Source organism: Ostrea edulis, chromosome 3 (genome assembly GCF_947568905.1).
Source record: "Ostrea edulis chromosome 3, xbOstEdul1.1, whole genome shotgun sequence".
Lineage (NCBI taxonomy): Eukaryota > Metazoa > Mollusca > Bivalvia > Ostreida > Ostreidae > Ostrea > Ostrea edulis.
The window spans coordinates 19,080,258-19,106,583 of NC_079166.1; the positions used below are offsets into that span (position 1 = coordinate 19,080,258).

The following is a 26,326-nucleotide window of genomic DNA, read 5'->3' on the forward strand; positions in this document are numbered from 1 at the left end:
TTTTCCGCCACACTCAGCAATTTTTCAGTTATCTGGTGGCGCCCAGTTTTTATTGGTGGAAGAGAGAACCCAGATAAAATGTACCTGGGAAGAGTCCACCGACCTTCTGAAAGTAAACTGCGAAACTTTCTCACTTACCGGCACGAGCGGGATTCGAACCCGCGACGGTAGAGGTGAGAGGTCGTGTGATGTTTAGCGCGATGATCTAACCACTCGGTCACGGAGGCCCCCTTCAAATTCAAATTCAAAATAGTGTCACTGTCTATGGATCACATGTGTCGGCAAACTAGTAACCATATATACTCAGGTATTGGGACTATATTGGGAAAGATAAGACAAAAAGAAAATCCACCGTTGCATCCAAATTTACAAGTTTTGCTCTCAAACGGATGGAGAGAGAGAAAAAAAAGAGAGAGAGATATTTCAGTCCGTGATTAAAAAACTTTATTTGTAGATAATTATGACAAACTTAGAGCGACTTCATACTTGTGTCCGAATTTTTAGTGAATCCCAGTTATAGAACATTTGAAGTGATTTACACATCTCAGTACTTCAGACCAAGTTTTTCAAAGTACAAATGTGTTTACATGACTTTGTACTTCACGAAGTATATACACTTCCTTTAAGTACATCGTATTCCAACGTCCTCCCAGTGATAACAGGAATAAACAGCTCCGGCTTCACAGTTAAACAGCGAGGCCTCTGTCCCAGTACAGCGAACATTTCCAAGAACTATGGGTCCACTTCCATGCCCAAAATGAGCGTCATGCCAGTAAACCACTGATCTATGGAGACACAATTACAATAATCTCACCAAGAAATAATGTTTTTCTTGGTGTTCCGTTAAAACAAAAAAATTTTTTTATTTGAATTGTTAAAGATAAGACATGAATGGCATACAAATACGCTTATATACATTAGATGGCTTTCCTGATTTCTATCGTTCTACAGAGACAAATAAAACCATTCAAACAACGAATTTCGATACCATTTTATGTTTGAAAATATGGAATATCATAATATTATGTATCATTGAAAGTGCTAATGATAATATATGAAATTCATTGATGCTGTCAATGTCTAACATGAACATATATATTTAGCAAAGTGTTACAGGCAGCATTCAGATTTTGGAGAATCAAACTAGATATGCATCAGATTGAGAACAAAATCTAAATATTTTTTGCAGACTGGAAGCTTTCTTAAAGGTAAAGAGTCCCCAAGCTAAAGATATATTCCTATCCATTACTATAAAAAAAATACCCTGTGTATCCCAGACTTCTACAGACTACTTGGGTGTCCTCTAAACCCCATCCATCATCACACACAGTTCCCCATTCGCCATTGTAATATACTTCAAGACGTCCTTCATTTTCTGATGCTCCATTCACGAGTCGAATGAAATCTATTTTAAAATATCAAATGCGGGTTTTCTCACAATCAAAATAGACCACAATCAGAAACAAATTGTTAAAGCTGAGGAAAATTTAGTGCAAATGATCTCTTCCCCAACGAGCCCAACAAATCTCCTCGGAGAAAATATTTTAACCTGGTTATATGAATTATTCACCACATAATTATATATGAAATCACCTTACCAAATACTGCATTTGAACATATTACTCCCACACTTCCACTTTTGCAAGTCTCATAGTCATTGATGATGTGGTCACACTCCAAAATGTGACGTTCTCTTCCGTTACATGACACATTGTGCATCCAAAATAGTTCGGAACCATGTCCAAAATTCTTCTTTATTGAGGTGTATTTTTGGCTAGAAATATCAGTTTTGTATATGGGGTGTTTGAAAACAAAACTATGAATAGTATCGCACAAGTAAAATATATGTCTTCTGATTAATAATAATAGTAATAATAATAATTATCATTATCATGACTATCATTATTATTTATCCTGGCTAATAGAAATTGCTTTTGCTTTCAGATATGCAACTAACAGTGAATTCAGCTCCTCCCTCGTCATTTTCCCATATCTAGGCAGGGATATTCCATATTGCATATGGTGTTTCTGTCTTTCAACTGATTCGATACACAAGAGCTTGTTCTTCGTATGCTCATTTACCTAAATCGAGCCAAGCTATTGGCAAACACGATGATGGTGAAGGGTTCCAATAGTCTCGTTTAAGATACCGATTCTGCCAATACAACCTATCATTGGGTGAAATGATGTCTGACTTCTTTCATACCAATTGTTAAGGTGTTCTTGGTTAACTGATTTTGACTCTTCTTAGGCACCTGATCCGACCTCTGGTAACTCCAAGAGTCTATGTTTGCCCTACTTTCTATTTTGTATTACTTATAGGAGTTATGAGGCTGATAAGTATTCGTAATCGTCACTTCATGATTAGAATTGAAAAGAAAAGATGAAGATAACGAACAGTGATCAATCTTAAAAAGAATACAAGATTAAGAGTTGGACCAACACGGACCTCTGGACATTTAAGGTGCAATCGTGTGCCTAGGAGGAGTAAGCACCCCCTGTCGACTGGTCACAACCGCCGTGTACCCTATGTTTTAATCAGGTAAACGATATAATCTGTGTCCGTGGTGATGTCTCCATATGAGTGAAATATTCTCGAAAGGGACGTTAAACAACATTCAATCAATCAGTATAACAATCGGTATTAAATACACCAGACAGGATTTGGTTGAATGATAGGTTGTATTGACGAACTAGATCACTATAAGCACCATAAAATTTGCGAAATGCTGACTTTGAACGAGACATTGGAAACCCCTGTAATACCAACTGATTTTCAGTAGCCTGCCTCGATTTAAATGCTGACCATTTTTAGAAGAAGCTCTATTGAGAAGCATAAACCTAATATGAAGATAACAATGGAATATTGCTACATAAATTAAGTTGATGAGGAAGAAGCTGAAGTCATCCCCTTAGTCTGAAATTTGAGTTACCTTGACACAAGTGTACCAAGGCAATATGCTATGTAATCCAGACGAAATGTTTTATAGGGGAATACAACCCCCAAAAACATTTCATGATAAATGATAGGATTAATTATATGAGAAAACTATGTCATACTAATCTGTTGATATATAAGGCCTAGATAAGCTTTAGTACTAATTTGAAAACTTTCCAAATTACAATTCCCGCCTTCTATAGAGGCTGTCATGATGCGGAACTCTTTTGTATTCAAGACCACAAAAATCAATAATTTTGACGTCCCATCGTCTGTTCCGGTTTTGATGAGATTCTAAGATCATCAAAGATGTGCATGTGATAAATTTTATAAATAAATAGGTTGATGCCTTCATGCCAGCGGTTAGCTGCATGAAAGCAAAGGAGAGGTGTGGAAATAGGTTTGTTTTCGAAATTCCTGATTCAACCAAGGGATCTGGAAAGAAAAGACTATGGACTGTAGATCCATCATTTGCGTGATGACAAGTTGAGGTTTGAGACATTAGGATGAAGAAACGTATACCGTCTGTCTGATCTGTGATTCGACTGAACGTCTTTTCTTAATTTTGTCTTGCGAAAGAACGGGCTCAAACCTATACGGCTCCAAATTTAATTGTTCATGACTTGTCATGTTTACAGTGCTGCTGATGAAATAATCCAGAACCGGCGCTGTGACATCATAAATTAAACTTCAATGATCGGTCTCTTAGTGGCGGGTAATTTAAAATATATAATAGATTAATATTGATATAATCGTTAAGCAAGGATTTCCGTATGTTAAAGACTGTGATTTACGATATCAGTAAATAATATCTTATTCATAAAAGCAACAATGTGGTTAGGGTTGCCTTTCCCTTTAATCATACTAACATCACAATGTTCATCAGAAGGATAGAATAAATACCCCAAGTATCCTAGACTTCTACAAAAAATGTAGGACTCCGTAGGACTCCATTTAGTACTACATATTCCTCCCCATTTTCCGTTGACGTATATCTCAGGTCTTCCTTCATTATCAGAGCTGCCATTATCAAGGCGTATAAAATCTGCAAATTGGGAAGAAATCATTCTCATTTTTGTAGAGTTGTTTCAGTAAATAGCTAGATATTTCAGAGCCTCAGCTCAACGCAAAATGCATTCCTTATTGAAATTACATCTCCTGTGTGCAAGTATTTGAATGGAATGTAATTATCACGTCTCGCTATGCATTAACATAATTTCCAATAACATTCAAGAAAGTTTCATATGCAGCTGTGTAAAATTGAGGAAGTTCCGTCTATCAAACATTAGACACTTACTTCTTCCATTTTCTACACAAACAACTCCCGCCATCTGGCTTATTCCACAATCAGTTGTTACTAAATGTTTGCATTCAAGCAGGAATTCTTCTGATCCTTCACACTTGCACTGATTTACTAGAATAGTGGAATTTTCCTGTCTAAATACAGAGCCCGAAGTCACAGCAGCATACCTACAAATCATAGCGAAAGCTTAGGTATACCCTAACTTGAGCATGCCTTACTACTCATCCGGTATAAAACAAAATGATGAATATGGAATATGCTTAATCATGTTAAATATTAGTGATCATAGAGCATAGAAAGTCAACGAGAAATACCCCAATCCATATTGTTTTACAATTATGAAAATCAAAGTTATTAGATGCGTTTTTCAGATGCACTTTCGTGTAATGAAATAAATAAAATGCTACACATTCATAATTTCAAAATTGATAACAATTGCATAATCTGTAGCATTTTTAAAAATTGTAAAGTAATTTTGAAGTAGATGCGAAAGAGGAATAACTTAGCTTGCGTCGAGCTATTCAAAACAATACCCGTGTTCATTTAGTGGTATGTTGTGAAACTTGTCGGCAATGTCCGGATGAATGAAGGCACGATTCTTACCCTATAAATCCAAGACTTTTGCAGATGACCTTTGCATCCATTCCACTCCACTCGTCATCACACACACCTGCCCAACGTCCATTCAGAAACACTTCTACACCACCTTCATGTGTAGAATTCCCATTAACGAGTCGAGTGTCATCTGATGAAAAAATGCTTCTTATAGTTTAAAAACGCCTTTACAACTGAAAGTCTTCAATCTTTTTGCATTAGGAATTGTTGAAATTGAAATGTATTTGAAATATATAACTGTATTTCCTGTAACATTTCTTTTTTATTATCAAGCCTGACATCAAGATCATGAACTGACAATAGACTTAAGGAGGTACTCTACATCGTCATAATGGTTGACTTTCATGGTGTAGCATACCTCCTTAGGTCAACATTTTGATTACTTGTATCTTAAAATATGATGTGGCCTGCAGGATTAAAGAAGATATGCTGAAAATATTATTTGTGTATGATGATTATTACAAACCTTAATTAGATTTTATTCGGGGATATCAATAAAATTCTTACAAAATGTACATATTGTTGTCGCCCCTATTTTCTACTTCTTAAAGATTTTTGAATTCAGATTTAAAAATTACATACGACAACGCTTATAGTAAATATAAAAAACAGGGTAACAGGAGGAATATCACCTCTGATAATTACAAATCAAAGGATATGAGACATTGTAATCTGTGTAAGGTTAATGGAGACATCTCGTGTTTTTAACGCATACACAATTATATGCACTCTGTCTTTTTTATGCTTATAGTAATTAGTTCTAATAGTTCGTTTGCCGAAATATTACGATAATTAGCCACAATACGGACTTAAATCTAAGCCCCGATTTCAAATAGCCTAGTTAATTAGTTAGGTAGTTATACGTGGTACAGTGACGTCATATGCAACCTTCATTGATCAACTTGTTGAGGAAGTAGTGTTAGATATTTTTAAAAACTCGGGTTTTATTGGCATAATTTATTTACCAAGGATAACATTTATCTCGATGTTGACAAATTTTTAGAGTCTTTTATGTTTTAACCAACAGTGCATAAAAATACACTGTAGACACCCAAATGTAGCGAGGATAACGAGTCTAAAATCTGCAATTGCGAAGAAATAATGTGTACATGGGGTCGCTGTCTAAACACTATTTGGTAATGTTATTCCTTTAAACATCTGTAATTAGCGTTGCTTGGTTTTTTTAATAGACAGTGCAATTATTATCAAAGGATGAGGTGAAACACCTATTAGAGGCGGCCCCCCTTTTCCGTGGTCAATAAAAGTAGTTCTAATGTAAAGAAGTTAAAATTTTATACATAGACGCCACAGATATTGTTTTTTGAATAGTTTTGATAGTTCCCTTTGTTTTTTGTAATGAGAAATGTCGAAATATCAATTAATTTTAAAACACCAGAACATTTTCGTCACGTCACTTCCTTAAGTTATGCATGCTTTTCACTAAACACATATATGCTGCATATGTGATCGATTCTTTTTATTGATGTTATTTATTTGTTGTGATGAAAGGCGATTATACTGTTAATAAATGTACCTAACACGTCATTAAAAGCACATTTGGTCATAGATACCACCGCTAATAAAATGAAATTAGAAATCAGTATAAATCTTAGTGATCAAATATTTGTTTTAGACTAAAAATGGAAATTATATGTAGAACTCTTAACTTACTTTACGTTGAAACCCTATATCATATTGTGATGTACAAAATATATGTCATAAGTGCTTACAAAAATAGACAACCCTCTACTTTTCTCAGACTTTTGATCGAATTTGCCTTGAAGCAAAATATGAATATCCAGACTCGTAGAATTATTCATCAAAATACCGTGATTATTTATTTTTATATCTAAAACGCACGCGCTGTGAAAATAAATGTATAAGTAATATATGCGCAAGTCGTTGTGTTTTGGTTATATTATATTACAGGTATAATGATGAACCAAAAGATCTACCTGTAATGTGTAAAATTTTGATAAAGAAAGTGAAACCTTACTAGTGCATTCCACTTTGCATGTAATGTAAACAATGAAAATATATAATAATTTGTTCATAAAATTAGATTAAAAAACATCAACTTATTTCTTCAAATGATACATTTGTATTTACGCGTTTGTATACTTTCAGATCTGTAAAAATATGAGAGGATCAAATTCCTATGGGAATCTCAGCTAATGAGGGAACCCCAAGCTTAAACTCAGAGTTATATTTGTGGTGAATCTATGCGCCGTGTAACAAATTTGAAGAGTTGAATCATGTAAATTTTAACATGAAACAAGAACATTTAATTTATGAATTAAATGAAAAGGGCCGTTTCATATAGCCCTTTCACTTCATCCTTTATTTTCGGATTAGACAAATTATGATACGATATATCATTGAGAACTAGGTCTAGGCCTGCTCTCACGGGTGCATTTCGGTAAAAATTGAATAAAAATTACGGACTGATACGATTATGGACTGAGATGATGAACTTCGATGTTGATGATTTGAGGTGAAGGCGTACCGATATGTTGATGAACTGAGATGAAGGCGTACCGAGATGTTGATGAACTGAGATGAAGGCGTACTGATATGTTGATGATCTGAGGTGAAGACGTACTGATATGTTGATGATTTGAGATGAAGGCGTACTGATATGTTGATGAACTGAGGTAAAGGCGTACTGATATGTTGATGACCTGGATAATGATGGAGTTAGATAATAGCGGACTATGATGATGGCAGACTGATATGTGGATAGTATGAAATGAGGGACTGACATTATGATGGATTGAGATGACAATGGAATACAGTGACAATAGCAGTAAGACAAAGGACGGTAATACCTTAGTCATGTTCCACCATAATGAATTTCATATCGGAATTAAACTTTAAATCGCGTAAATAGCAATGCTGAAACAAAGGAACTTGTATTTTGATCTTTTGATATCAAATTATTCGTCACAATTTGGTAGTCTGAGAGTAAAACAAACTATTCTAGGAGACTGGAAACACACAGATATGTAGTCTTTTATAGCACACGGAGCATGGTATTTTTTACATAGTAAACCATATCTTATCTTCTATCGATATGACTTCCGGTGGAAGGAGAAAAAGTAAATCCAGTGAAGAAAACCATTTACGCTTCGAAATGTGACAATCTGATTTTAGTATATCTAGATAGGCACGAAAAATACCAGTATTCTTGTTATTTGAACTGGAACATGTATCAAATTAACTCACCTTAACAATGCCATTGTTATCTTTAAGTCATCAAGAACAGCATTCACTATTGATTTGATAAGCAATATCTTAAATAGTAGTTCAGTATAAAACACCTACGACTTGTAATATTATGACATAATACGCCTGCGTCATCACCATGGGAACAATATCTATGTGTATATATTTTTCCACACTCGGATAAAGATTTTTCACTTCCATCACACGTTAAGTTGGACATCCAGATTCTTCCCAAACCATATCCAAAAACTCGACTTTTTGTTACAGATGCATAGCTGAAAAATGCTTTCATTTCATATTTATGGTATCTTGTGTTTTCATGGTTTATATGTACAATCAGGATAGGTACAGCTACGGACTGTTTACATGTGATAACGCCTTTTATATCATTGCTTTTTAATGTTTTATTTATTTTCTATGTATTATGTGTATAACATTCTGTTGTAAGGTACATATGCATTGTAAAGCACCTTTGAGAGTACATAGTGTATGAAAAGGGTGCTATATAAATATGATATTATTATTATTTATTATTATTATTTCAAACTTTTGCCACGTTCTTTTATATTTTGACATTACGTTTCATCTTCATTATTGGATTCTCCGATGACATATTGTGCACGAACCAGAAAAGGTAACGAACAGTGAATAATCTCATCTATCCAACAAAAGATATAAAATTAGGAGAATGGCAAATACGGGGCCCTGGATATTCGAAAGGTGGCATCAGGTGTCTGGGAGGGTGCACTGCTGTTTGACGTGTTTCATACCAATTTTAAGCCTTTCTTTACATAACTATTTAGACTACGTAATACCCCGTTTTTCTAATCAGGATTTAGTGCTCATTTTGGATGTGACCGGTCAACAGTGGATGCTTACTCCTCCTAGGCACCTGAACCCACTTCTGGTTTGTAAAGGGGTCCATGTTTACACTTCTCTTTTGTTTGTATTCTTCATAAGAAGCATGGTATTGATTATTGTTCATTATCTTTGCTTTTTCTAACACCTTCTTATGCTAGGTAAACTCACCCAGAATATCCCAATTTTTTGCAGATAATGAGCGCAGAGTCCCGGTCCATTCCGATTCCACATATGGTTCCCCATTCCTTATTGATGAAAATCTCGACACGACCTTCATTTTCAGAGCTGCCATTTACAAGTCTCAGTTCATCTGTATATATTCCAGTTTTTAAAAATCAAATATTACCATGATTATCATTCATTCATTGGGTAGTCTTTTTTATTAATATAAACAAAACTGGATGTTGAAGCCGAGAAATGACTCCTACTCATTATTATACATTCTAGCACACACTATCAATAATGTTCCTTATTAAAGAAAACAATAAGGAAACGAAGAAATTCCCGTCAACATGATATATTTCCTCCTACAATGATTTAGTATATAGCCAAACGTAATATTTAAGGCTTTGTCCGTAATCAAGAATTCATGTTTTCTTGTAAGTCAGCGTCGTTATCATCGTAAGTGATATTGTGTACTATAGTTAACAGCATTTACCAAACCTAATCGGCATTTTCTGTTTATTTGCTATGAATTTTACTTCTAGAAAACCAGAGATATGATTTTTGAAAATGAAGATATCAAAGAAGGGCTGTAAGAGTTTCTTTCAAGGAAGTTTCTTTTTCTTTTTCCATTATAAGCATTACGTGTGATCTTAATACTAATTGGAAAAAATACTCAAATTTCAAAAACCGGCTGCTAGAGTGATTTTAAATACACATTATCATACACCTGCAACATAAATGATGCAGCAACTTCGGTGGATGCCTCCATCCGACTACATTGTTTAAAGAACAATCGCTCTTGTCTTCAAACTTTTACATGGTTTAACTCTCGATTATTCGGATGCCTTTCAGTATGTTCACAACATTACCAACAGATCTGCCTGAGTAAGTCCAAGCTATTCAATATATTTCCAGAATGCAAAGACACAATATCCTAAACGATCTTGTACAACTTACAGGTAACAGATATGTAAGGTTTAAAATATTACCCAATATTGGAAACTTTTAAATCCGCTTACATGAATATTAAAAAATATTTCCCCTCAGAAATTAATTAAAAACATATAGATTTGTTTTTGTTTTCAGCTGTATGTATGTAAATAGCGTATGTTTGTAACATAAATCCATATACTAAATCATGATATATTGTAGCTGCATAATACTGTGTCTGTATACATGTTTTCAGGACTATATTGTGAAAAAGTTCTGAAACAAAATGTGCTATTCTGTTTAAATAGAAGATATTTTTATTATTATCATCATTATCATAACTCATGTTATGCAAACTACCATTTCTAAAAGTAAAAACGAATGTACCTTATAGCTTGTAGTTATGATTTTCGAAATCTTATTTCTTGAGACCTTGCACCTCATAATTTGAAGTTCATTTGGATACATATTAACAATATATGTATGTACGTTTGATAAAACTTGTATATGAACTGAACACAGGAAAGAATAACGAACCTTTGAACACATTAACAAAAGGCCACGGACGTTATCCCCCGCACTACATTGTGACAAAGAAACACTTTACCGTAAACCAACTTTTATTTGCGTGCGAGACTTTTTCACGTAACGAATATTTCTACCCGCGAACTAGTCCTCTAATGTCTCTTCTATCTATTTTAGTTTATCTCGGCCGCGCGCGAACCATGTTATCATTGGTAAATGGCAAAATTAAGTCATCGCGAATAAGTTTACAGTAAAGAAGGAACAAATTTAACATGATATATCGACTATATTTTCAACATAAGATATATCGGTCTTACATGATGATTCATTTGTACAAAGGATCCCTGCAACATTGCTGTTTGGACAGTTAACAGATCCAATGTTTGAAAAATCACAAAGCCAGATAGAGTCCTCGTCTCCAGAACAATCCAGTTCAGTAGCGAATATTTCCCTAGTATTGTTCCCGGAGAATGGATATGACGATGTCATAGAATACCTGGTGAATACATCAAAATTTCTTATTTCATCATGTAATGTAAATACTTTACAAAATTGAAAGACTAATGAAAGAGGAGATAAACTCAAGCCATGACTAATTATGCATATATGTTACAAAATTGAAAAGCCATTGAAAGAGAAGATAAATTCAAGACTTCAGACATTTGCTTACCCTAAATACCCTAAACCTCGACACACAACATTGGCATCCCGATAATCCCATTTGTTATCACATATGTTCCCCCATTTCCCATCTAAAAAGACTTCGACCGTTCCTGCTGATTCAGAAATTCCATTGACGATTCTAACTGTAAAAAGCAGCATCATATATAGCTTTGACATTTTATCATAATAAATGAAAGATAAAAAGCCACCATAAAAATTACAGGAAGATAATTCAATCGGATCACGCGCACTTCATTTTCCGTAACCGGTAAGAAGACTCGGACGTGGATCGGCGCAAGAATTGCATCAAATCGATGCATTTCTTCGCCGGAAGCGCGCCCGTGGATGAGTGTTAAAAGGCCAGAACCGAATCCCTGAATAATATGTTATTTTATATTTTCACCAGATTAAGTTTTGGTATCATTAACGTCCTATTCACTCTAATACATAACATGTAAGTGGAAATTGATAGTGGTACAATACCTTAGATGTGTATAATATCTTAGATGCATTTGAAAGTTCACGTTTCATAGTGGAACGTACAACTGTGACGTCAAAGTTACGTTTATGTATACGTAGCAACCAACTCTGATGGCGTCGATCCACATACGAGATTCATTTGCGGTTACGGAAATAGCCGAGTAGTTACGATTGGAAGATGATTGTGTCAATCATATATATGAGTAGTAGCTTTTTAAAAAAAATCTTTATATTTATTTACAACTTGCATTATAGTAGAGGTATACAAAAATCTTACACTTCAAGATTCTTCTCCAAAAACTCACAACGAGAATCAGAATTGAGAAATCTGTATAAATATCTCATTCCATAAGTCAAACTTCTTGATATTATTAAGAAGAATGTTCCCGCCACCAGAGTGTTCAAGATTACACTCAAATGCGCATGTCATGTATTTATTGATTTCTGATCTATTTGATTTATTATTCGTACATCCTTAGATGTCACAAATACAGAATCCATAGAAATATTTGTGTCGTTTGTCATGAGAATCTGAATTGATGAAGCCTTCACATGTCTTCAATTAATCCAAAACATTGAAAACGCGAAAAAAGTATCTCACCCGTGGTTTCATTGGAACAAATGGCGCCTGCTGTTTCACCAGAATAACAATTTTCTCCAATTAGAAGATTAGAGCAGCCGAGAAAAGATTGTTCGTTTCCTTTACAACCTACATTGTATAACCGGATGGATGTACCTCTTCCGAACCAACTCTTTGAAGTTGGAATATAATATCTGAATAATGACAGAATATATATTTTCTATCAAGAAATATCACTCAATTGTGTCATATCAAGTTGCGGAAAATTTACGATTTCAAGCATTTTTACAGTCTACTTCCGGCATTTAGGATGGATAGATTGCAAGTGATTACTCTCCCAATTCTATGCTTTCAGTTTGTTTAGCACCTATGTTTTACGTCCCATTCGAATAATTTCACTTATCTATTGACGTCAGCAGCTTTAGAAGTGAAATTCACGTTTATAGATATTCTAATAATAGAAAGAAGGCAATGATATGGATATTTTGAAATGTGTTTTCAAAACATTTTACCCCTCGTATCCCAGACTTCTGCATACAACTTTAGCATCAGCCCAATCCCAGGTGGAATCGCAGATACCAACCCATTGGCCATTAACTAGGACTTCAACCCTTCCAGCTCCTTCCGTCTTTCCATCAACAAGTCTGACCAAATCTAATTCAATTCATTTAAGTGCTACAGAATACACATGAAACATTATATAATAATGTAATAATTATAGTAATATATCCTCATGTGATATCACATGGATTTGTTTTTTGCAAAATATATAATGTGTTCAAACTAATGCATGAAGTCACTATTTCGAAAATTTCTATGTCGTTTTTATGATGATCATATTTGTAAACACAACCTGTCGATCCGGTATGTTGGATGTTGACTGATATGTTTCATATTGATTCTTAGACTGTACTATACACAGTGACGGATCCTGGAATTGCGGTTAGGGGGCGCAACTTTATGAGGCAGGGGGGTCTGGGGCCGCCTTTGAGACCCCAGTGGGTTCAGGGAGAATCCCTAGTGCGAGTCCAGGAAGGTACTGGATATTTTATAGGGTTTGAAATATCTGTTTCCATACTGATTTTGAAAACAGATTACCCCATTTGCCTCATCATGATAGAGGGTTCACGGTGAGTGTGACAGGCTAAAAGGTAATGTTGAAATTCCCTAGGCAACTGATCTCAAGGGGTCCATATTTGTCCTACTATTAGTGTTGTCTTCTGTTTTAAGATTTATATGTATTGATCACTGTTCGTTTTCTTCATTGAACACCTTAATGTAAACAGACCCATTCTTACAGTTGTAGATAAAATGATAAAATACGGACCTCTGTACATACCAGAGGCGAGATGTCCATTTTAACGCAACCAAGTCACCACAAATAGAGATTGGTCGATTGATTTTTTTTAGTTTAACGTCTCTCTCTAAAAATGTTCACTCATATGGAGACGTCACCATTGCCGCTAAGTGGCTGTAAACCTTAGGTCTATGCTTGGCGCTTATGGTCTTTGAGCAGGGAGGAATCTTTATCGTACCACACCTACTGTGACACGGGGTGGTCGAAAGAACGCCCCATTTAGTCGCCTCTTACAAGTAAGGTGTACTGACAAGCCATTATATTAAGGATCCCTTTAGGAATTGTCAATTCACATTTATACACTAGATAAGACTAAATATGTATGACAAACAAGATGACTTCAGCTTTTCCATCGTCAACTTCCCATATTTATGTAGCAATATTCCATTATCGCCTGTATATGGTGTTTATGTATCTTAACTGAATCGATACGCAAGAGTTTGTTATGCATATGCTCGGTGTTTTCAATCGAGACAGGTTACTAACAAAAGAGTTGATGTTACAGGGGTTTCAACAGTCTCATTTAAATTCAGCATTTCGCAAATTTTATGGCAGTTATTACAATCTTGTTTGTTAATACAACCTGCCATTGGGTCAAATGCTGTTCAACGTGTTTTATGCCAATTGTTAGGTCGTTCTTTAACGCTGATTTTGACTAAGGACTACTTCATTTACCTGATCAAGATATAGAGCTCACGGCAGATGTGACCGGTTGACAGGAGATGCTTACTCCACCAAGGCATGGTTCCCACATCTGGTATATGCATTTACGGATTTTTCTCTTGGCGAATCTTTTCAAAATGCGCAAATTAGCCAAAATTCTCTACCCGCCAAAATATATTACATTGTGTAATATTGTACATTCTGATGACGATAACAGTAAAAAAAGGATGACCCGTTTTAGGCGTTTGCTTTATATTGAGTCGAGATATCTACTTCCACAATTCACAGATTTCTAAATGACAAAAGCTCAAATTGCAAGCTCTCTGTCGAAAGAAAAATACCGACTCAAACTTCCATATACTAGCTGCCAGTGACATAATAGCAAGTGCTGACTAAAGTTGAACATAATAGCGAGGAAAACAAAGATCATTCTGTTTAAGACATCAGACACTTACTAGATATATAGAAAATACCGACATTACTTCATGTTAACCGAATAACATGGCACCTGCTATTGGTTTGAAAGGAACTTACTGTTTGTAGCATTCATACAGACTATTCCGACGTCACGGGAATGATGGCAGGAGTTCTTCCCAATTTGAGATTGCCTGCACTGAAGGACTGACAATTCTTCTCCACTGCAGCCAAGGTTATTCAGCCATACTGGACCCGTACCTTGTCCAAACACACTACTATAGGCGCCTAAACCACGGCTAAAGTATAGAAGGCACAGTGCATGTGGTACCTAAATCATGCCTAAACATCAAATCCTAAGGCAAAAAGATTTATAATAGATTTCAATGCATTTCTGCGATGAACGTAGATAACTTTTTACAGTAACCAAAGAATGATAGGGAAAATGTGCATCAATGTTAACATTCTTATCAATACAATACTGCTTAGAAGATAATTAAGATTTTCCACTCTAGTAAATATAGATGAAAAATGATCAATTTCAATACAAAATGAAGAGTTAAACAAACATGGACCCCTGAACACACCAGAGGTGGGATCAGGTTTATAGGAGGAGTAAGAATACCCTAGCGACCGGTCACACACACGTTGATAGCTTTTTTCTTATCAGATAAACTGAGAAATTCGTAGTCAAAATCAGTGTGCCAAGAACGGTATGAAACACGTCAGACGGCATTTGACCCAATGATAGGTTATATTGGCAATCTAGATCATTACATTTATTACAACCATAGAATTTTGCGAAATGCTTAATTTAAACGAGACCATTGAAATCCCTGTAACATCAACATGTTTGTCAGTAGCCTTCCTCGATTTAAATATCATACACAGAACAAGCTTTTGCGTATCTATATAAGCAGTTATGTTATATTTCAAATACATTGTGGATATGCTATCTGAAAATCGTTGAAATTGAAGTTTTCCTAATAAAAATTATGTTTATTATATTCGTTTTGAATTTACTATTTCAATGTACAAAGATACATCTGTTTACCATGCGACCCATGGATGACCAATACACAGATGACTTTAACATCATATATCTAAATAACATAACTTACAATCCATAGCCGAGAAAGCTGCATAAGACCTTTGCATCACTTGTACCGAATAAGTCCTGACAAATCGTGCCCCACTGACCATTGAGATACACTTCCACCCTGCCCTCTGTAGGAGATTTTCCACCAACTAAACGGATCGGTGAATCTAGAGAAATATCGTAGTTTATCAAATATCGCATGCACAATTTCAAATATCACATTTATATTATTAGATGTCACTTGTTTATTCATTATGGGAGTTTATTATATAAAAAGTGAAGATGACAAATTGTTTAATCTCATAAAGAATACATATGTAAGAATAGGGCAGAGACGGGCCTCTGTAAACACCAGAGGCGGGGTCAGGTGCCTAGGAGGAGTAAGGAGTAAGCATCCATCATCTCAATAATTTTGTCTTCTGTCCTTTCCATGTTTGGAAAAACGACTCTTTATTTTAGAATAACCATGAACAAGAATCAACAACAAAGTCGGAAAGGGCTGAGAGGGACAGGGGAGAGGAAGATCATGGTATCTTTAGGTGTCATTGGTTTGAGTAGTAGCAAAGCTTCATTAAAAAGGGAGAACAAAATTTGTTTGCTCACAAGCAACACAATTTGGTTAAGATTATTTAAACTTTGATCTCATCTTGGAATGTTTGTTAAACATATTCTAGATATTCAGGAATTGAAAGATGCTACTTATAGCTACTACACTAAATATGAATGACATTGAACAGTTGTCAATATCATAAATCCTGTAAAGAGCAAGAGTGCGTAAACACATATTTTGTATATAAGACAGGATGTTCAAGTAAAAGATATAACAATTCATTGATGAAGTACCTGTAAAGCATTTCACCCCCGCGTCCTCATAATGTCCGCAAGACCACTTTGAATTCTGACATTCCCACAGGCTGCTTTCTTTTCCAGTGCAATGTACATTTCCGAGAACAATTGGTCCCTTTCCCCTTCCAAAAGCCGCTGAGCCAACTGCATAACTAATAAACAGTATAGAACATATTGAATAGTGCAATTCATTCAACTACCAATCTGTTGTTCAAACAATGTTTTTGAAGAGGAGGCAGATAAATCATGATTATATTATTTGTAAATATTAATAAACAGTCTGCTATCTTTCCTTTATACAGTTGACATTCACTTTGCAGAGGGTCAGAAAAATTGTTCGTTTATATGCAAAGTCTATGCAAAACATGAAGACATTAAGAAAGGCGAAGATAACGAATAGTGGTCAATCTCATAACTCCTATAAGCAATACAAATAGATAGTTGGGCAAACACGGACCCCTGGATATACCAGGGTGGGATCAGGTGCCTAGGAGGAGTAAGCACCCCCTGTCGACTGGACACACCCGCCGTGAGCCCTATATCCTGATCAGGTAAACGGAGTTATCCGTAGTTAAAATCAGTGTGCCAAGAACGGTCTAAAATCGATATGAAACACGTCAGATAGCATTTGACCCAATGATAGGTTGTATTGACGAACTTGATCGTTATAACAACCATAGAATTTGCAAAATACTGATTTCAATCGAGACTGTTGAAACCCCTGTACCATCAACTTGTTTGTCAGTAACTTGCCTCGATTTAAAAACTGACTATATGCAGAACAAGCTTAGAAGTAAGAAACATTGTAAAAAAAACATTGCACTTTTAATGACAGTGAATTTCGCTTAGCAGTGATCATAGACATTCAGTTATTCAGTAATAATTAAGGTTTGCAAATTGAAACACTCATTATATGATCATTATACGACCATTAACCTTGAAACCTGAACCTGATGATGTGGATCTAATACAATGTATGGAAGTTGATGAAGGACTCAGTCTTAAACATAATTATACACCTTGTTTGTTTCTTAGAAGTTCGAGAATAAAAGACATTTTCAAACATTTAAGGTATTTTCCTGTGTGATATGTAGAGACTGTTCCCATTAACTAGGGACAATTAAGTTCTCAGTTTTGAAGATGATTCCATTTTCAATACAATTATGCGTTCACTTACGTCCGACAACCAAGAGGAAAGCTTTTAAAGATGGTGCTCACTTTGGGGTTTCCATTTAAACTTTATAGCTCTAATGGGCCAAGAATAACGAAATTCATATTTTTCTTTTCCCTATCCCAAATCAACAACAAGTTCGGTGACAATTTCAACGGAGTTGCTGGAAAATCAAAAATGGGAAAAATAAGCAAAACAAGCAACGAAAAATCCATACCAATGGATGACCGATAAATTTTCGCTTTTCCCCCTGATTTTTTCCTGATTAGCTGAAAGCTACCAAAATGCCTTATATGAGCAAGTGAAGATACCGAAGTGATCAATGAAAGAATACAAAATCGAGAAAGGAATAAAACGAGGTAATGTTGGCTCGGGTGTCTAGGAGTAAACGTCCCCTGTTGATCGGTCACTCCCGTCGCTACCCCTTTGTCTTCAGCGGGTAAACGGAGCAATCCATAGTCAAAAGCAGTCTATGAAGAGCGGCCTAACAATTGGTATGAAGTCCAACAGATAGCATTTGACCTAGTAATAGCTTGTATTTGCAAATTCGATCATTATATCGACCAAAGAATTAGCAAAATGCTAATTGTTGAAAACCCTGTAACATCAACTTATTTGTCAGTAGCCTACTTCAATTAAAAACAATTATCATACGTAGAACATGCTCTTATGTACCAAATCAGTTGAGAGACATAATACAATATGCAGGTGATAATGGAATATTGCAACATAAATATGGGGAGTTGACGATAGAAACACTGGAAGTGATGAGATTGTGTATGGGAGACGTCAGATGTTTATATTGAATACACAGGGATTTTATAATTAACTGGATATGTCATACCCTTGTAATCCAAATGTACGACACACAACTGAGGCGTCCTGGTGACCCCAACCTTTATCACACACCGTCCCCCACTCTCCGTCTTTATATAGTTCTACTCGACCCTCTCTCCATGATTTCCCATTCACAAGCCGAACTCCATCTACACAAGTAAATAAAGAGCCTTTAAATTAATCCTTTCCCCACTAGAATAAAAAAATAAACAATGCTATACAACTTATGGGGTATCTCTTGTTATGAAGGTTCATTTAAAAAGAAACGATGAACCGATATTAAGGTCGAATTTATTTCTTTTCTGGCAATAATATCTGTAATAATAATAGTACTACATCAGTTATACCAACATATGTCCAAAAATTCAAAAGTTTAATTAGCCTCTTTGTTGCAGAAGTACTCAGAGAATTAATACTATAAACTCCTGTAACTAGTACCAATCAAGTCAACAAGAAATGCCTGCTCCTCCTAGGCAGTAGATCCCACCTCTGGTGTTTCTAGAGGTTGTGATTGCCGTTTCCTTAATTTCTATTCTTTATTGCATTTATGAGACTGTTCGTCATTACGGTGGCCAATGAAAGGCGAAGATAACGAACAATGATCAATGGAAGGTGAAGATAACGAACAGTGATCAATCACGCAAGTCTTATAAGCAATACAAAATAGATAGTTGGTCAATCACGGACTCCTGGACACACCAGAGGTTTTATAAGGTGTATTGGAGGAATAAGCATCCCTTTCGAGCGGTCACACCCGCCATGAGTCCTATATCTTGATCAGGTAGTTGGAGTTATCTGCAGTCTAACTCAGTGTGTCAAGAATGGCCTAACAATCGGTATGCAAGATAAAAGACACAAGAAACTCTTGGCCTGACGGAGAAATGATGGAATTGTCTGTATGAACAAAAGTGCATTGTTTAAATACAAGGAAAGGTTGTTGCAATTTTTTGATATAATCTTCAGTGGAAAGAGTGAATCCTAGATACGATCAGATGTAGTCAATTTCTTTGTGCATCATTGGAAATTAATCGCCAGATTATGACCCCTGGGTCGAGTCCTCTGCTGGTGGACTGATAGTCCCCGAGGGTCTCTACAGCCCAGTAGCGAAGTACTTCGTTACTAGCTTGAAAATACGGATGTATATTTAATTGCGGTTATAAAATTTAGAAATTCATTTCAAAATTAAGGATTATCTCCCTCATGCATAGCTCTTATCTTTGAATGAATTTGACTCCACTTTTTCGGCACACTGTTTTGCCTATAATAGCTCTAAAACGTCATTGTTATTTCGGATTTCAAACGTTTCGGTTGAGCATCACTGAAGAGACATAATTTGTCGAAATGTGCATCTGGTGCATCAAAATTGGTACCGTATAAGTTTTACATTCTCGAAATCCAGTTACATGAAGAGGTCAGAAAAGTGTATATTTCATATCCAGTTCACCATAGCTGACAAATAAAGACTCTACTCACGAGTTTACGTTTCACAGTTGTCACCAGTATGAAAGTTATCCTTTCTGTCGGTACATTAAACACCTGTGTCAATGTTCTTACCGACGGTACATTTTACACCAATAAAACGTTTCTTTACCGACGGTACATTTTACACCTTTATAATGCCCTTACGGTCTGTACATCTAACAGCAATAAGAATATTGTCCTTACCGTCGGTACATCTAACACCAGCATCGTTATTGTGAGAACAGTTGTGTTTGCCTTTGTACACACACTTTTTGATTGAATGCTCGTGTCCAGAACAATTGACAGATGACATCCATATAGGCCCCGTGCCTTCACCAAATGTAGCATTCAACAGAGGAATAGTATGTCTGAAATGGAGAAGACATATATAGCGTAAGACAGAAAAAAGATACTTACAGTTGCAACGTATCGAAAATTGTACAACATATTTTATTTTCTATTTTGTCTTCAAGCATAATGGTTTATAAAGTTAATATCTTCTGGAAATATACATGGTAATAGCAACTTATTTGATAAATTTCATCAGTTGGGGGAAAGTTTGTTGAGAGTGTTTTAGCTCAGTAAGTAAAGTTGATATTTTCTCCTAAAGTCATGCCTCTAATAATACGAATAATTCAAATATAATATAATGAAAGAGAAAGTCACCCGATGAAGCCTAGACTCTGACAAACCACTCGAGCGTCAATCACATCCCAGTCCTCGTCACACACGGTTCCCCACTGTCCATTCATGTAGACTTCTAATCGTCCTTCTTTTTCTGAACCTCCTCCAACGAGTCTGAATGGATATTCTAAAACATCGCATATAATGTATGCAACAGAGAACAGAAACAAGTAAAGGATTTTTTTTGGAAAACAAAAAGAGGACAAGAAGAACAATCCATTTTGTGAATTATCATTGAAGGACATAGAGCATATTTCCAAAGAGCACAATATTATATGCAAGTTGTCTGTCATATGTATACATATACTAATTCTAATTGTTAGTTCACCGACATATTACGATGATCATTCACAATACGGATTTAGATATGTGTCCCGATTGAAAAAAAATAACCTCTAGTTAATTAGTGAGGGGGTCACGTGGTACAGAGAATTCATAAGCAGTGTTAGATATCTTTAAAATCAACTTTTATTCACCATTATTTACCATGAACTGTATTTAATTCGATGCTGACTAATTTCTCGAGTCTTAACATTCAAACCTTATATGTTCTATACGGCATGATTAATTTCAAAGAGAAAAAATTGTTTTTAAAAAGACAATAACTTTCTTGATTAATCCGCTATGTTCCTGGACTTACACCTAAATGAAGATTTGTTGGACAAACCAGGTAGACATGTGTGCAGCCTCAGAATTCGCATTGTTGGAAGTATGTCACATCATTCTCTAATTTCGGAACATTTTTCAGTCAATGGCACATGCCCTACACGCCATTATTAACGCTAAAGGTGTGCATACCTGGTATTCGTGGCTAAAACCCACATTTTGGCACACCCCGTTTGACTTTCATTTCACATGAAGTTCCTCCAGAAATAACAATGACGTTTCAAATCAATGGGTAGCTTATCGAAAAAAATTTTTAAACAACTTAGGACGAAGGATATCTTACCGAAGACAGTTGAAATACATTCGTTGATTTTGTCATTCGATTCTCTCCCTGTCCCTTCCTTGCATGAATTCCCTGCGTTAATATCAGGCTGTGGTATTGGTCGATCAGATTCTGGAATTTTCATCAGAGAAAACTGCGTCACTACGTTTTCAATGATAACATCCTTATGCATATCAGCTATGGCAGGACACTTTTCTAGGAACTCATGTTCTTCTATCAGCGGTTGGCAGTTTGCTGATAACGATAAATACAGGAAAACAGCTGCCGTATATGTAACCCTGAAAAAAATGTTTGTAAAGGTATTCATCATTGCTATACCCTAACCTTTACTAACGAATATATTAACTGTCGTAAATTCTTATATCCAGACGTATTCTGCCATAACAGATGTGAGAAATGGTGTACATCAAATTTGGAATCTCCAAAATTCCAAAGAACTTTTAGCAAATTTGAAATTACAAATCTTTTCTATAATAAACAACATTTCAACACTTTACATCACCAGTCTTCAATATTAATTTCCCCGTGGGGATCCGGGTTAAAATAGGTGTTCAGAACCCCTTGTTTGTCGGAAGAGGTGACTAAATTGGACGGTCCTTCGGATGAGATCGCAAAAACTGAGTTCCCGTGTCACAGTAGTTGTGGCACGATAAAGACCCCTCCCTTCTCAAAGGACGTAAGCTCCAAGTATAGGCCAAAATTTTGCAGCCCTTCAACGGCAATGCTGACGTCTCTATTTAAACGAAATATTCTCGAGAGGGACGTTAAACAATATATAATCAATCAATCAACACTAATTAAAGACTAGTTGTATTTTTACATAATCAACAGATGAGATTTTTTCAATTAAACTTTAACACCGAAATAATATTATCCTAACTTGTGATCAGTCATCCAATAATTAACTTTGGCAAACATACATCTGATTCTAAGCAGAGGTACTCCGAGTTTGTGATGAAAAAGACGTTCGTTATATTCACCTTTCCTTGTTAGAATTCCTGTTCCACCGAACATAGACGTAAGATTTATGAGAAAACATAATAAATTCAGCTTTTCTGTTGTCAACTTCCCATATTCATGTTTGTCTGTATTACATCTCGTCGAACATGGTTCACTCATATCGAAACGTTACCGGCTGTAGGTGAAGTACCACATATTTAGACCTATGCTTAGCACTCACAGCTTTAATAATGCGGTTTCATGAACTTGTCAACGCCTGACACGATATAGAATATCCTTTTTAATGTCATATCCAAACGGTCCGTGATTTTCACTTTTACATGCCGAGCGTTTGGTAAAAAAAGCCACCACTACCTATACTTTAAGTCTGATGTTTGACACGACTATGTGCGAGGCAAATTATCTGCTACTAAGCTACCGTGATCAGTCTCATATTTATATAGCAGTATCCCACTATCACCTGCATATAGTTTCACAATTAGCATGAAACACTTCAGGTAACATTCCACTTGATATTAATGAGATTTTAAACCTTGAAACATCAATTTTCCCGTAACCTACCTCGGTTTTAAAACTGTATCAAACGTTGTACATACTGTCGTCTCGAATCAATTTAGAGACGTAAAAACCATGTGCCGACAAAGAACTTGCTCCCAACTCTAATATGCCCAGTATTCTGTTCTACCTTACTCTTGGTTTTGTATCCTTTATAGGAAATATTCAGTTTTTCATCAGTCTACGGTAACTGGTCATATTTCTCACTTTAGGTAACTCCATACGCGGAGTTTTATCTGATACAAGTTTTAAAAGTGTATTTATTTCCATTCATTAGAGTTACAACTAACAAATTACCAAATAAAATATATAGGTCATCACACATTTTAAGATGCGAGACGTACATAAACAAAATTATATGTCAACGTCAGAAAATTACATTTTTCCTTCAACAGCGTTATCAAAATTTCATACAAACTGGTTATGACGATATAATAGCATTCATAACAATTTCATGAGACTGTTTCTTCATAAAAATATACAAAATGTCTGTAAAAATAAAAGAACTATATCGCATAATAGACTTGATAAAGAAATAAATAAAAACAGAGTTATTTTCCTTGGATGCAATATTATGAAACATATTGTTGATTACTCATCTATAATTTAGACTTTTGAAATAGTTTATTTTCAACAAGATTTTTTACAATCACTATTTGAAAAGACTCCAACAAAATGTATATTCCTATCATGCATAAATCTAAATAAATCATTGATTTTGTAAAATCTGATGACATCACAGGAGGGTGGAATTACTTTAAATTCTGAAGACATTATTCTCATTTGTCAAGGTCACGGGGATTCTGTGTCACATTGTATTATCTAAACGATAACTGGTTTTAATTATTACTTAGAATATTCCATTGCCATTTGTCTAACGTGAAATACTTGTGAGCTTGGTAAAAATGTATGATTAAATTATATGATAGATGACTAATCAACAGGAAGGAAATATCAAGATAAGGCTATATGTATGTAAACATATCTCTCAATGATATTTAATCCCTTCAGTAAGATATGAACTTCCTTATATCTGCTGAAGTGATGTTTAAACAAGATCATCACGTTTACTAATACAAATAGAGAAAACTCGTAAGTGGGCTTTTTTTTAAAAGTCAACACACGATAATTCTAGCCTGTAGAATCAAACCACAGCCAAGATATGATGTTGTGTTTCTATATTTTCATTGGAGATGCTGATTGAAAACACTTCTGATGAACACTCCTACAAGTGCTGCACTTGCAATGTTACAATTTAGATCTACAGGATTAAAAGACGATTTCAAGTCATAAATCATGAAGTGGACATTTCCAATTTTCTTTTTCATATTGGTTAAATTTCCGTAAACCATTTTCTAATATTTTTCTTTCAGTTTAACATCTTTTTTAAAGATTTAACAAAAACAACAGGAAACAAAACAAAACAAAAAATCCAACAGGACGGATCTAGACATAGTCAGCAAATGACCAGTAAGAAAAAGATCACGCCGCTCAAATGAACGTATACTAATCCAGGTAATAGAGCATAATTATGTATCATGTATCTCTATTACAAAAAAGAAGTTCGCATACTAATGCAAGGTGAAGATAACGAACTATGACTAATCTATGAAATCCGATCAAAAATACAAAATCTAAAGCAAAATACAGACGGACTCTCAGAAACACTAGTGTTGGGATCGGATGTCCATGTTTTTGGCTTACTGATTTTGACTACGGATAACTCCGTTTACCTGATCAAGATATAGGGCTCACGGTGGGTGTGACCGGTCGACAGGGGATGCTTACTCCCCCTAGGCACCTGATCCCAACTCTGGTATATCCAGCGGTCTGTGTTTGCCCAACTCTCTGTTTTTATATTGCTTATGGAAGTTATGAGATTGATCACTATTCGTTATATTCACCTCTCATGAGAATGCTTACATAGGAGTACACATGTACTATAACGCCCTAAATGGCTTCTTGATAAGATTTCCACAGGAATTTCCCTGCATATTCTTTTATAAATTTTGAACAGCTGTTGTTTTCCAAAGTCAATGTTTGAACAGAAATCTACACAAGATGATTGCCTACTCGTTTTGGGTATCTTACAAACGTGTATCCTACACGGTTTCTATAAACATATTATTTGCTTTACGAGATCCCTGATATTGTTCAATGGTTTCACATTTGACGAAATAAAAAGTAAAAAAAAATTCACACCAGTCTGAATACTACACCTATGGTAATAATTTTAGAATTAAATATTCAACAATTGATACCATTTGTTTGGATCATTGGTAAGCATTTCCCCACACAAACAATACTAAATATCAACAAATCTCTTTCGATGTGATTGGTATGCTAGCCTTTCCTGTTGTCCGTTAGAGTCTTTCTTTAATACAATTATACAGTATTTGGATGTTGGATTATGTAAGGCAATCTAAATTTTCATAGCGTAACAATAGCAAATTGTTAACAATTGACAGATTCAAATTAAAATTTCAAAAATTGTTTTGAAATATTTGAATGAAGATTGTTTACTACAGGGAAAGAAATCCGAAGGAATTATGATCTACCTAAGGTAAACAAAGTAAATTGAATTCTTTTGAGAATTAAAGATGAGTATTTTTGTGTAAAAAAGGTAATTTAACTAAAGTTAGATTATTTGATCACTACACAACGATCGTAGGTGAGCTGATCAAGGGATCTAATTCTAATTCGTTTATGAATTTTTTTCTTCTAAATATCAGATTGCAAGAAGTAAATATTTAGTACTTACGCAGTCATAGCAACCTGCATATTTCAACTAAGTTCTGGTATTTTGATGTACTTTTCAGTAATCATTTACCCTCTATTTATAGTTTACGTCCACTTCTCTATGTTTAGCTCACCCAAACAACAACTATCCAATGCGAGCTTATATTTTCATTTTTTTCTGCATATCATTATTTATTTTTGCCTGTGTTATTATAAGAATAGCTAACCAATGTGATCTTGTCTACTCAACTTTTTCTGCATATAGATGTACCTTATTTATATTCGTCTAAGCTAGTATTAAATTTC

At 35.1% G+C, this 26,326-nt stretch overlaps 1 protein-coding gene across 1 annotated transcript; it reads right to left on the reverse strand.

Moving 5' to 3' along the window:
- Positions 1-426: 426 nt before the first annotated feature.
- Positions 427-26,105, reverse strand: LOC125674605 (deleted in malignant brain tumors 1 protein-like). The gene is made up of 20 exons (XM_048911812.2): positions 26,043-26,105; positions 21,767-22,044; positions 20,800-20,944; positions 20,338-20,501; positions 18,680-18,821; positions 16,662-16,816; positions 15,841-15,985; positions 14,840-15,018; positions 12,798-12,939; positions 12,307-12,479; positions 11,233-11,368; positions 10,880-11,058; positions 9,111-9,252; positions 8,181-8,356; positions 4,845-4,986; positions 4,236-4,408; positions 3,842-3,983; positions 1,599-1,774; positions 1,264-1,405; positions 427-785 (listed from the first exon to the last, which is right to left on the reverse strand). Exons 1-20 carry the CDS (start codon positions 26,060-26,062, stop codon positions 623-625), a joined length of 3,114 nt encoding a protein of 1,037 aa, XP_048767769.2. The 5' UTR covers positions 26,063-26,105; the 3' UTR covers positions 427-622.
- Positions 26,106-26,326: the final 221 nt, after the last annotated feature.

Bases quoted from the DNA above. Each gene is read 5' to 3' on its own strand.
- LOC125674605 (XM_048911812.2), bottom strand. From the start codon at position 26,062: ATGCAGGTTGCTATGACTGC. The intron at 9,253-10,879 runs GTAAGACCGATA...GAATATATACAG, and splicing joins TTGTACAAATGAATCATCAT to ATGAACTGAGACTTGTAAAT. The intron at 4,409-4,844 runs GTAAGAATCGTG...TATGATTTGTAG, and splicing joins AAAAGTCTTGGATTTATAGG to GTATGCTGCTGTGACTTCGG.